This window comes from Dryas octopetala, chromosome 9 (assembly GCF_963921425.1).
Source record: "Dryas octopetala chromosome 9, drDryOcto1.1, whole genome shotgun sequence".
In the NCBI taxonomy this organism is placed as follows: domain Eukaryota; kingdom Viridiplantae; phylum Streptophyta; class Magnoliopsida; order Rosales; family Rosaceae; genus Dryas; species Dryas octopetala.
This window is the reverse complement of record NC_141374.1, coordinates 3,292,575-3,305,400: the sequence shown is the minus strand read 5'-3', so window position 1 is coordinate 3,305,400 and position 12,826 is coordinate 3,292,575. Positions and strand designations below refer to the sequence as shown.

The window sequence follows — 12,826 nt, the reverse complement described above, 5'->3', positions numbered from 1 at the left end:
TCGTTGAAGAGGTTCATAAGAGTGATTCTGGAGTTATATCAAGCAGATTACCTTCGCAAACCAACACCAACTGATCTCCAACGGCTGTTGCGTAGGACCAACAAACAAGGATTCCCATGTATGCTTGGAAGTCTAGATTGTATGCATTGGGAGTGGAAGAATTGCCAAGTAAGATATCATGGGACATATCAGGGGCATTATCACACCCCAAGTGTGATACTCAAGGCAGTTCCATGGAGCTACAATGACATAAGCATATATCTTGGATGGCTCACAACTTTTTGATGATGAGGAGCAGATGCGCAGCCCTCAAATCATGTAAGGTCAATGGCAGGGACTACACAATGAGGTATTATCTAGTGAACCGAATCTACCCCAAATGGACCACGCTTATACAAATAATAAGGAATCTGGTAGGAAAGACAAGTAACCTATTTGCAAGATATCAAGAGTCCTACAGGAAAGATGTTGAGAGAGCGTTCAGGATTCTAAGGGCGAGATGGGAGATTCTAAAAAAGTCTGCCAAAGGATGGAAAGCCAATGATCTGGGCTATACTATGAAGACATGCTTAAATTTGCACAACATGATCATTAAGGATGAGCGGCCAGAGAACGAGGACAATGAATCAGACGATGACATTGACCACGTTGAGGAAAGGATCTCCCGAGCTATGGCACGATATGATACTGAACCATATGATGGAGGTCAAAGTTATCGTCCAATGACATTAGAGGAACGGCTTACTTGGGTTAAGTTGATTAGGTCAACGGCACTCCACCAGCAACTAAAGAAGGATCTGGTACAACACCTTTGGATGCGAAAAGGAAGTCGTGGCCAAGCACGACGTCGGCGATGAACGTCGACATTTTATGTGTGTCTTTGTCGTTTTGTGTGCATGTTTGTGTTTGTCGTTTTGTATCGTATCGTATCGTGAAATTCAATAAATCGTGTTGTGTTTAATTTTCTTATTTTATGTTGGTGAAGTGAAATAAAGGTATTTGATTCGAATACCTAACTTGACAAGACCATACACTGACTCCACACTCCATCCCATTGAAATATCACTGTTGATTCACATGTGGGATTCGAGTATCTATGAATCCATCAGGGTATCCAATGGGCAAACTATGCTCTTTTCCCCTATAAATACCAAGGTTTAATTAGTAGGCCAGTACCTCAACATCACTATCGTTAGAAATGGCTTCCTCTTCCAGGCAAGCCATCGATGAGAGCTTCAGGCAACCCGATGATGACCCGATGAGTGACCCGAGGTGTAAGTGCAACAGTCTCGACAATTATAATCCAGATTGTGAGGTATGTACATCATAGTTTCAAAACCAACCAATAATGCAATACTATATGTGTCATGCTGAAGGAAAAAGACTATTGTGCCACTATTGTATCAAGCGGGACCTTAAACTCTCAATACCTAAAGACCTAGGTCCGGTTCCATACATTTGCGGGAAGGGTATTCAACCATGTGCCGATTGTGAGGCCAAAGCTGATATCTCATTTTGGGGATGATATAAGAATGTTTACGTGAACGCCCGTGATTCGCCCGAGGCCACTTGTGGGAACCAATGAAGATTGTGTTTGTCGTTTCATCATCGTTTCTTTGTTGGGTGGGGTGTTGTTGTTGTTAATTTTATATACTCGTTCTAGTCTTTAGTTGTTTTAGTGTGATTTCCTTTATATGTTTTTCGTTGTTTGTATTATAAAATACAATAAATTATGTTGTATTTACTATTTTTATGCATTTCAAACATTAAAAAAATATCAAACAACTTGAAAGACTGCTGGTGGTGAAAAAATATAGAATTTATAATTTAGGTAATAAAATTATAAATCCAAATATAGTCAATATTGACCTTATATTAAAGATCTCTTTATAATAAAACCAATAATATAATTTTTATAAATATTTAAGCTATAAATTATAACTTAATCAAACTTAGGCATAATTTAATTAAATACAACTAAAACTCTCAGCTAACTTAACCATTACTCTCAGCTAAAACTCTTAGTACCACTGCAACTTCAGCACATATTATTCTCACTCTCAGGATAAAAAATTACTTTTCAAGCCACAAAATCACTTTTCAGGCCATGTATCACTCTCACCACTATGGATGGCCTGAGTGACTCTCGAGGGTTAACTGAGACTGAGAGATAGAGGAGTTGGATTTGGGCCTTGGTTTTTTTTTTTTTTTTTTCCACTCACCCACAATCACACACACAGAGCCCAAAGGCCCACAATTATGGCAAAAGTCGGTTGTTTTGGGTCAGGTCAGACGTCCGACTCTGACCCCTTTTCAAAACTGACATTCGAAGATGTCACTTGACTTTTAAGAGTCGATTGTCGGTTATCGGGTAAAAATTGACTCATTTCCAGCCCTACTTCCTCATTAGCGAAACATCAGAATGCTTATGAATTTGGAACGACTTCAAGGTCAGGTCCAAAACATACCCTCCAAATAAGGTTAGCACCAGCAGGTTATGACCAATCTCAGGATCATGGCCTACCTTAAGGTGTCTGAAATACCTTTGGACCAAACATTAGATTTCAAATTGGATTGGATTGTATTTTAGAGTTTGTTTATATAAAAATTCGCATTTAAAAGTTCATTTATAATAAGCATTTGTATATTATATAAACAAATCCAGCGATGATTACAAATCTAAATCCTACATTTCACAGTAAACCGATCAATCCAAAGATTTCTTTTTTTCTTTTTTTTTTTCTTTTTTTTTTTTAGAAAAAAAAAAAAAAAGGGAAAGTGTTTGCATGACATACTTGAACTTGGAATGTAACATTAGCCATTGGACTTTCGCCACCATGCTGTACAACAGGTACAAACAAAACCTGCGTCACCTTTGAAGTTTGAACCAACATCAAGTTGCAAAAATAAGGTGTAGTCAACAGAGAGGTTCAAGATTATAAGTAGTCACCAGAAGGGTTCAAGATTATTAGTACACAAATGCATAAATCACTGTGCTTCTCTATATAAGGGAACTTAATACGATGCAAAAGGAAAATTCATACGGTTGAACAACCTTTACTATACAAGCTGTAAACCATTCATATACAATGAACAAACTTCAGATTCCAGGGTCTATGGTACATCTAGTATATGGGAAGAGGATAACTAGACTTAAACTCGGAAATAAGAGCAAAAAAGCAAAAAAGACTTAAGCTATAAGCTCAGAAATCAGGCCAAAAAAAAAAAAGGTTGAGCTAGGAAAAAGAGAAACCAAGCCAGCTCAATGCTCGGTCAGCAAAATTTAATGCCACTGGAGCCACCATATGGGCAACCCTCGGAAGTGTTGGGTAGGTAAGTGTGCCAAGTATGAACCAGTTGAAGCTTAAGAGAGCAACGGCGTCTGAAGCAGGTCTGTTCTTTATTGTGGAGAAAAACTGAACCACGCTCTTTAATGACATGCCAACTACAGTGAAGAGAGCCACAACAAGGGGCATGCAAGGGTCTTCAGCTTGCCAAATAATCATTCCAACCAAAAGTGATAATACAGCACTGAAAAGACTCTGTTTGATTGCAATTCCCCTTCGTTGGTCATAAACTTCACTTACATCTACATTTCTGAGGTTGATTTCAGGAATAACAGGATGTATAGGCACACTGGATTTTGGTTCAGTTCTTAAAATTTTGAGCAACTCAGTTTTAGTTTTGCTCTCGTCTCCCCGAGTATCTTTGCACGTCAGAAGGTCTTGGAGGATGATACCACTTCCGTCATAACTGGATTTCCATGATGGGATTCCATAGGGAATGCCAAAGTCAGGAACGCCCGTGCTATGGGCATCGCCTGTTTCCCCTTGACCTTTAAAGTTCCAGTATCCCTTGCCTTGAATTTCTTTCAGCCGAAGATTTTCAGATTTCAAATACTGTATCTGTCAGAACACATAAAAGGATCAGCATTCAGTAAAGTATTAAAGCGGGACTTAGTAATGTGTGTGTATGCGTGTAGAAAGAAAAATCTAAAGTCCCATTGCATACAATTTGAGTGAGCGCAATTCTTGGTGTGTCTTCTTTAAGAACTACGAAACATACACTAATCTGTCTGATGATCTTATCCAATACTGAAACAAAGATTTTAACACTTGAAGTGTACTTGGAATTGCCCAGAATGGCTCCTATGAGGGACTGTTTTATAAAGCCCCTAAGATTAATCCAATGACACATATTTTTATTAACTTAAAAGCTCACCCATACCCATTTGATTACCCAGTAATAAAAGCTCACCCAAACCCATTTTATTCCTCCCATTTTTGACCCCATCCACCGATGGGTTCACCCCAATGGATCTTGTAGAGGCTGCAAAAAAGTTAAAACCTAACATAAAGCCTACAAACCAGGTGCCATTTGATTAATCTAAGGGCTCTTATCAAATAGTCCCTCACATTCCCTCATAATTTGGAATTGCTTTCATTTTCATTTTTCTTTTTTCATGAGAAACATGATTTCATGAAATAAAAATAAAAGAGTACACAGTACAGTACAGTGGACAAGATGTCCACCTTCTTAAAAGTTCCTAGACAACAAGCTCTAGGATATTAAAGTCCAAAACAAACATATTACAACAGTATAGTACCACAGCCCTAGAAAACACATAAGCTCTAGACCCTACTAAAACAGTAATAATGAAGCCCTAACACAGAACAGCCACCCAATTAGATAGAATTGAAAAGTCACTTTAAATATTTGGTAACTCACAGCCACACTATGCTACTGCTTAGAGTAGAATCTTAAAAATTACTAAAATATAATTAACTCTTGTTTTATGGAGATGTGAATCCTTTTAACATAATGCAGGCATTGGCAACACCACCCCATGACCCTTATTTAAGATGCCACCACCACTATCATCTTTACAGACAAAATAATCATTATTACTAAATCATCCCATCAAACATTACTACATAATATGTATGTATGTACGTACGTATCTCTATCTCTTGTTCATATGTGGTTAATGGTTGAACATATGAAATATTAGTCTAATTTAGTAGTTAATTTTAAGCACTAAAGATATTGTTCTTATGAATTATTAGTCTAATTTAGTAGTTAACTTTAAGCACTAAAGATATTGTTCTTATGACTTATTAGTCTAATTTAGTAGTTAACTTTAAGCACTTTCTTAATTAATTTTATTAAAGCATTCATCACCAAAGCTAGGGTCTTGATAACCTATTACACCATTTTGGGCAAGAAGAATGTATTCAAATGGTCCATCATGTAAGTCTACTAACAAAGTAGAGTGCACCTCTCAGCTACTAAACAAAAGCCAGACATTAATCTATCATGAATCATGATCATGTGGTTGAGCCATTATGATTGCAAATTTGCAATCCATTAGTCAAACGCAACAAATATGCAATCTAAATAATCACATATCATATTCTATAAGAAGAATAAATTGTATAAACACCCCGTGTTACATATGTACATTTAGTTGCCAAAGAGAGCACAATCAAATGTGTAAATGATGTGCACATGCACATGAAACCAAAATGATCATCATTAGGGCCATAACTTCTGCAAACTATTGGATTAACAAAGCAAATATTGAATTCACCTTATACAAAGCTACATGTATGCATTCATGCGGTTCATGTGGTCGCACAACGAGGTCACAGACAAAATTACTTTGTGCCTGAGTTATGGTTTATTTAAACAAAGAAAGAGTACGATCGATAAGCATGACCTATTTCATTGTCTGAGATTCATTTGCTCCTTCCTTTTACCCCCCCCCCCCCCCCCCCCCCCAATTGATGATTAATATACTGATGGACTCCCATTAATCAACGCACAGATTGCTTCACAGACAAACATTTTTGCTTTCCCAGCCACTGCTTTGTGTATGCATGTACTTGGCACAAAAAGATAAGTTATAATTTAGTGTTTCAAGAATGATTGCATCTGTACTGTAACCCAACAAACTTTAACAATAACAATGATATCAGTAAACAAAGGAAGGCTATATTTGTAGAACATAAGTTTCATATCAAATTTGATGTGTCAGACACCCAAAGCCAAGACACTCTCATCCACTTGTGCCAGATATGTACTCCATTTTGTATAGATAAAAAGTATTGAAGAAAGCAATGGTGATGGCACAACCCATGTACACGAAATGTATACTACAAAAGGGGAAAATGTATAAGGAAAAAATAAAATTCACGTGAGGAAACTGAGCATAGGACTTCCTCTAGCACTTGAACTATACCTAGAAATAGTCTATCTTTACGCTCCATAAGACTGCCCCTTGCCCTCGAAGGCTATTCTATTATGCTCTGAACCAAAGAAAACAATGGAGCTGCCTTCCAAGAATCTTTAGCCTATCTTCTTTGTTCTAACAATCTTATGCCAACATGACGAGACTGTGTTAACAGTTCTTGGTATCACCCACGAGACCGAGAAAAGAAAACAAGATCACAATTCACAAACCACTGAAATATTAGGCAAGTGATCTAGGTTTCTTCCAAATCTTGCAAATGAAGCATCTCTTGACAAGAACCTTAGTAACCTAACAAGTTATCAATTGTTAACAATTTCTGATCAACTATCCAATCAAAACACTGTACTGACAAAATCCTAACAAATGGATTTTACAAAACTTTCATATGCTTAAAATGATTTGTCTTCACTAACTTATAGAGAGTGCAGTATTGCCCAAATATTATGTGCTAAGTAAAGAAAATTACACATTACTATTATTTTCATATAATTTGATATATAATATACATGGCTTGCAAGCAAATATAAACTCAAATCGAGAAAGATCTCTATGGCTTGCACGCACAAACATATTAGCAAGTCCTTGTATATGGATTCCTAGATTTTTAGATGCCAAACACCACTGCCCATGTGGACTCAACTACTCAAGGCTCTCATTCCACAAATTATAGCAGGGATGTTATAAATTAGATGCCTTAAATCATTTCTGGCGTGGACACAAAAGAAATACATGCAGTGCAACCAGAGTGGTGGAATTGCTCAAGGCATGTGAGAGGAGGATGAAATATTTACCTCGCCCTCTAGCATTTCAATTTTGCCAACGGCCTTGTCATGTTCCTCTTCAAGTTCTGCTAATATCAACTCCATCATTTTTTGTTCTTTAAAGGCTGCTTGCAGATGTTCCTGAAGTTCTTTCCTATCCCATGCAAGACTCTCCGACTCAATTTGAATATCATGTAGATGCAGTTCCAGCTGCTTAACATAACAATAATCCTCATAGCTAAGAAATATGAGAGACTATGAAATTTAGGAACAATAATAGAACGGAAAATAGCTCATTAATGTTTAATAAGAGGGAGGAAAACTGGTGACCAATACAAGAAAAATTGTATTTATTTTATGCATAGGGACAAACTTAGAAAAAGGATTTATTTTATTGAAATTAGAATGTAAGGATTACATATTTATAATAAACGGTTGTTATCTTTAGATTTCAAATCTTAGTTATTCTAGTATTTTTTTAGGTTTTATTTTGGAATTCCTATGTAAATAGGCGACTTATTGTAATAAAGTTTCAGACTTTAGGATATTAATTTGAGAACCATTGAATTGAATTTAGACATACTTTGCCTCTATAGCTCCTTCTTTGCCTCACATCTTCTCTCCTCTCTCTCTCTCTCTCTCTCTCTCTCTCTCTCAGCTCCTAATAATTGCATCTCAGAAGTACATGCCCAGCCTCCACAGCTTATGTCTTAACATGTCCTTTTTTTTTTTTTTTTTCTTTTTCTAATTAGTTACAACATTTGGGGAAGGGAGATTTGAACTTGGATCCTCCTACTACAAGAGTGTTGTGGCTACCAGATCGGTTCTGCCCCAGCAACTTTATTTCTCCCAGGTGTCATCCACTAATTGAATCTTTGTAATTTTCTTTTTCTTTTTCAATAACTTCATTAAGAGAAAGAAGAACCTGACAGTCTGAAAGTTTCAAGTAATTAACAGATAGTTCGCTTATAATCTATATAGTCAACTATAATTTTTGATAACTGGATGGCCCTTGGGTAACATTTTTCTTTCTAATATCCATGAACACCATAACATACCAATAGCTGTATAGTCCACTTAATAGATGCAGCAATAACCACATAAAAGCATCCCATGTTAGAAGATTATGCATGCCAGAAAATAAGACTGGATGGTCGTCAATCTTTAATTGAAACTCCCGCAATTTGTAAATCACTATAGCAAACAAGAAACACAAGTTCAAGGATGGAAGAGCCACCATCCCACCACCAAAATCCCATCTGCCCATCCTGAAACATCCTGTTCGTATTAGATTCCCATTGATCCAAAAATTTCACTTCCTTTTAAAATGAAAATCTATAGAAACATGACAAACCATAATATAATATTACATAGCCTGATTTTCTATAGACATGTAAAATGAGATGAGACAAAATGTTTTATGCTCTTGCAAGCTATCTATACTGATAAGATGTTTCTATATATCGGTGGACAACTATTCAAATTTCTCCCCGAAAAGCTACTTATGCCTGACTCATAATTGGAAGTGTTAGTTCACAAGCATTTCATGTGTTCAATGTCAAGTGATGTCGCTGTTAGCTTTGAGCAAAAGTTTGTGGTCCTCGATACCAATGTCAGTGAATGAGGGAATATTCGCAAGTGTGAGCTTTAGTAGAAAACTTATGCTCAGTTATGCAAATGAAACTGAAATTTATAGTGAATAGTTATGAAAGAGAACTAAGAAAAATGCATGTTCTGAGAATGCCCATGCTTCTGCATGTATTAACATGTCAACATGCTATTTGACTCTCTTTAGAAAATTTTTCAAGCTCAATGGGCCTTCGCATGTAGCCAGGAATATTTTAATTAAATCAACATTTAGAGCTCATGTTTAAAAGTAGAGTAAAAGTTATTGAAAGAAGATAAAACCAACCTGCCTCTCTCTCTGTAAGGCAGTCACAACTCGTCCCGGGAGAGATATAAGTGCAAACATCCATATCATGATTCTCCAGAATATATTCACATGGAAGCATACTGCCGCCTTCACCAACTCTGTCCAAGTATGAATGAAAACAAAAGCAGTTCTTACTCCAACCAAACATAACAGCTTGAACAGTGAGAAAGGCCTAGTCGCCAATATTATTATGGTAGTTAATAACTCAGAAAACAATGTCATCAGATCCACCAAAGCAGTGCCTTTCCTAATCAATGACTTATCCAAAAGTTGCAAGACATCCTGTAGCCTATATTTGAGTTTCTGATATCCTGTATAATCAATGAATCCTTCAAAAAGAGAGAGAAGAGAGAGAGAGAGAGAGAGAGAGAGAGAGAGAGAGAGAGAGAGAGAGAGAGAGAGAGAGAGAGAACAAAACAATAAAAACCAATTGAAAAAGAGAGAATATGTTAGATGGACCATCATGTAAGGAAAATGTAAAAGTGCTGACAGTAATCTTCCTCATAGTTAATCTAACAAACTACACAATAGCAAACTTCTCCAAAGATTATTCTAACAGAGGTGAGCGATTTTACACCAAAGTACAGAAAGGTACAAACAACTTAAACTCTAATAACTAATATTTATTCTAACTTTATTTTAACAATTTCTACATCAAACTAGAAGAAATTAAAAGTATACAAGTATTTGAAAGCTAAATCATCAAATTTTCATTTCTGACAAGGTGAACACAAATACTTTCTATCAGAAAACTCAAAGTCTACCCTAGAAATTAGCATCCCTCATTATTCCCTATATTTTCATAGTTAACAGTCCAAGATTTTGTGGTTAAATTACCAATACGGGTTGATGTAATAGATTTTCATTTAAAAAAACAATTTATATTTATATTCGTATTTGGTACTTTGTGTCCACAGTTCTGCCTGACGAGTGCTCCATTTTCAGTCATGAAGGTTGACTTGATCATGTATTAATCTATCAACATCAAGCAAGGACCACAGCTCAAATCCTATATTGCTCAACAAATAAATAAACCCTGAGGCAGCATATGTCTTTTGGCCTCTAGACCAACACCAATTGTATTAAAAGCTCAAAAGGGCACACCCTTCTTATTGTTCAAACTGGGCACACCAATATCCCATATAAATAACACAAAACAATTTGGTGAAAATGACGACTAAGGGCCAACATGGGTCAATAACGTTTTTATTCTATAAAATACTCCATGTATTCTTCCTCCGCTCCCCCCTCCCCTCTCACCTCTCTCCTCTCTTGTCTATATCTTCTCTTCATCCACTCTCTTTAATTAAAAAAATAAAACATAAAGATTATCAAACATGTTCTGAACAATACAGAGAGATTTTTGAGACTTTACATTATGCAAATTTAGGTTCTAAAGATACGGGAAGCCTTATTCATTTATTTCCAACAAATCTTATAAAGCTTGGTAACTTCGTTAACCTTATTCTTTACTCATTCCATTCAAGTTGGTTCCCCCAGTGCTCAACAAAGTGCCTACTTTCATATAATAAAATATGAGTCCTGAAAAATCAGGCCTCTAGAAAACATGCCTAGTTCACTCCACTATCTAATGAAAGTACTCCTCAAACAAAAACAATTGATGAACAAACTCTTCCCCATCAACACAAAAACTTAAATAATTGGTGAAGCAGGAGATGCGAGATTCTTTGCAGAAATTAATGCAAGATGAAGTAAGGTCAAGAATGTTTCAAGGCCAGATCCTACAATAACTAAAATAAATTGCAGGAAATGATAAGAAGAGTAAGGAGTGAACAAAACAAAAACGGAGAAAAATGTGAAAAACCCACAAAACCCATATTCCTTCAAAACCTTATAAGCCACAGAAGTATGCAATGTACCGTCAAACGCATCCAACAGGAAAATTTGAAAAGAATAAAATTACGAAATTCGAACAGAGAATTTTCAAATACCAATACAGATACACAAGTTAAGAGCCAGAAAACCAGAAAAAGAAAGCAATATTAGTTAAAGAAGAGAAACAGAACACTTACAGAGAATGAGTTGAGCTTAGGAATAGCAGAGAGAGAGAGAGAGAGAGAGAGAGAGAGAGAGAGAAAGTGGATATGTACGGGCTTGTTTATATGAAAATCAGTTGCGGAATTGCAGAGGTGGCAACGGGACCTTAACCAATGACTGACACGTTTTGAGTGAAAGGACGAACTTATATACAAAGTGGACAAGACGTACAATTTTTTTATTTGTTTTTAAAATTCTTCTAAAAAATTTAAATTTAAAGATGAGAATAAGAGAACTTATCAAAGTTGCAAGACTTGGGCCGGGCGGTTCGAATTTAAGACCAATCCGGCCAGGCTGTGGCCCACTATGGGTTAGGCAACCTGAGCTCGTGATGTGTCCGAGTTTGAGCCTGGCCCATCTCAAATGTGTCCGGTTCAAATTATGTTCCATTTTTGTTATGAGTGAGCTTTGAATCTTGGACCATTTCAAACAAAGTTCACACTATCCACCACTATGAAGTAATTTGTCACAAAGGTATTAGTTATATTTATAGGATTTTTTGCAAAAATATCATGTAGACTATGAGGCCGCAAACACTATTCAGACTAGAAGTTTGGCTTAATTATCGATTTACCACTCAAAACTGTAACTCATTCCCATATTGTCACCTAAAAGTTTTTTTGTTCCAGATTACCACCTATAACTTACATCTGTGTCTCATTTTACCTTATTCCGTCAACAATTCCGTTAAAAATGCAGACTTGGCCGTTATTGCTGACGTGGCGTGCTAGATGTGCGCTATGTGTCACATTTTTTTCTTGTATTTTCTTATTTTTTTATTTTCCTATTTTTATAAACTTTGAAAATTAATTAAAAATAGCTCCGAACTCAGAAAAATACAAGGAAAATTCATACAGGCTCGTCTTCACTAGTACTAATTTAATATAGGGTCAAAATACCAATTTTTCCTCTAAAAATTTCTAGAAAATTTGAGAAGTCCAAAGTTATTTCTAGAAAATTAAAATACTCTAGATTCTTTGGAAATTCATAGGATAATCTCTCGAACTCCAAAAAATATGAGGTTTGCACCGTTAGTCTTATAAAAACTAACAATACATTTCTCGTGAACACTTGCTACCCAAAAGACCTCTCGGTCTTAGAGGAAAACAAATTTCCCTCTATAAAATAAATTCTAGAAAAATTCTAAAATTCCTGTAAAGTCTCGAAATAATTCTCTAAAACAGGCTTTTGGTAATTTCCAAAATATTTTTGAAAATTCGTCCGAGAGTTTATGAAAATTCTAAAATTTATTTATAGAGGGAAATTTATTTTAATTTTCTAGAAATAAATTTGGACTTCCCAAATTTTTTGAAAATTTTTAGAGGGAAAATTGGTATTTTTACCCCATAGTAAATTAGTAGCATGCTCATACAGTTTTCAAAATACAATTTTCCGGGCCCAAGTTCAGAATTATACCTGTTGACCAGCCGTTAGGGCAAACTACCCTCTCACAAAAACATAACAAGGTCATGCAGTCATTTGATTAGGACAAGGTAGCGAAAGTGGTCATTTCATGGTTATACCGCCTAGACTGGCCTCCCAAGAAGGACAATCGACCAGTTCGTCCGTACAACCCCTCATGAGGTTTTGGGATCGAAACTTAGGGTCTACCGTAAGAGACCTTTCACTCTCAAGGCAAACACAATAACAATCTCACGAGAATATGCATAACAGTCATCATTCTCATCATCATAAAATCAAGCAGATATGCCAATAAAAAACATGCATCTTTATCACACAGTATTTATTATATAATACATGCAGGAAATCCACTAGTCAGAGTGTGTTATCCCCTACCTAGAGTCCAAAGTTTTTGCCTGT

General features: G+C 36.0%; 2 protein-coding genes across 4 annotated transcripts; one reads left to right on the top strand and one right to left on the bottom strand.

Moving 5' to 3' along the window:
- The first annotated feature begins 344 nt into the window (after positions 1 to 344).
- Positions 345 to 857, top strand: LOC147273191 (uncharacterized). Its single transcript, XM_086228172.1, has one exon. The coding sequence runs from the start codon at positions 345 to 347 to the stop codon at positions 855 to 857; it is 513 nt and encodes a 170-aa protein (XP_086084298.1).
- Positions 858 to 3,028: 2,171 nt separating this feature from the next.
- Positions 3,029 to 11,129, bottom strand: LOC147273190 (coiled-coil protein). Of its 3 annotated transcripts, none has more exons than XM_086227454.1 (4): positions 10,981 to 11,129; positions 8,927 to 9,258; positions 7,045 to 7,224; positions 3,029 to 3,905 (listed from the first exon to the last, which is right to left on the bottom strand). In XM_086227454.1, exons 2-4 carry the CDS (start codon positions 9,167 to 9,169, stop codon positions 3,237 to 3,239), a joined length of 1,092 nt encoding a protein of 363 aa, XP_086083580.1. In that variant the 5' UTR covers positions 9,170 to 9,258; positions 10,981 to 11,129; the 3' UTR covers positions 3,029 to 3,236. The 3 variants fall into 3 exon arrangements, with proteins under 3 accessions (XP_086083580.1, XP_086083579.1, XP_086083581.1); XM_086227453.1 differs by having other exon boundaries at positions 8,927 to 9,276; positions 10,981 to 11,098; XM_086227455.1 differs by lacking the exon at positions 10,981 to 11,129 and adding an exon at positions 8,073 to 8,282 and having other exon boundaries at positions 8,927 to 9,067.
- Positions 11,130 to 12,826: the final 1,697 nt, after the last annotated feature.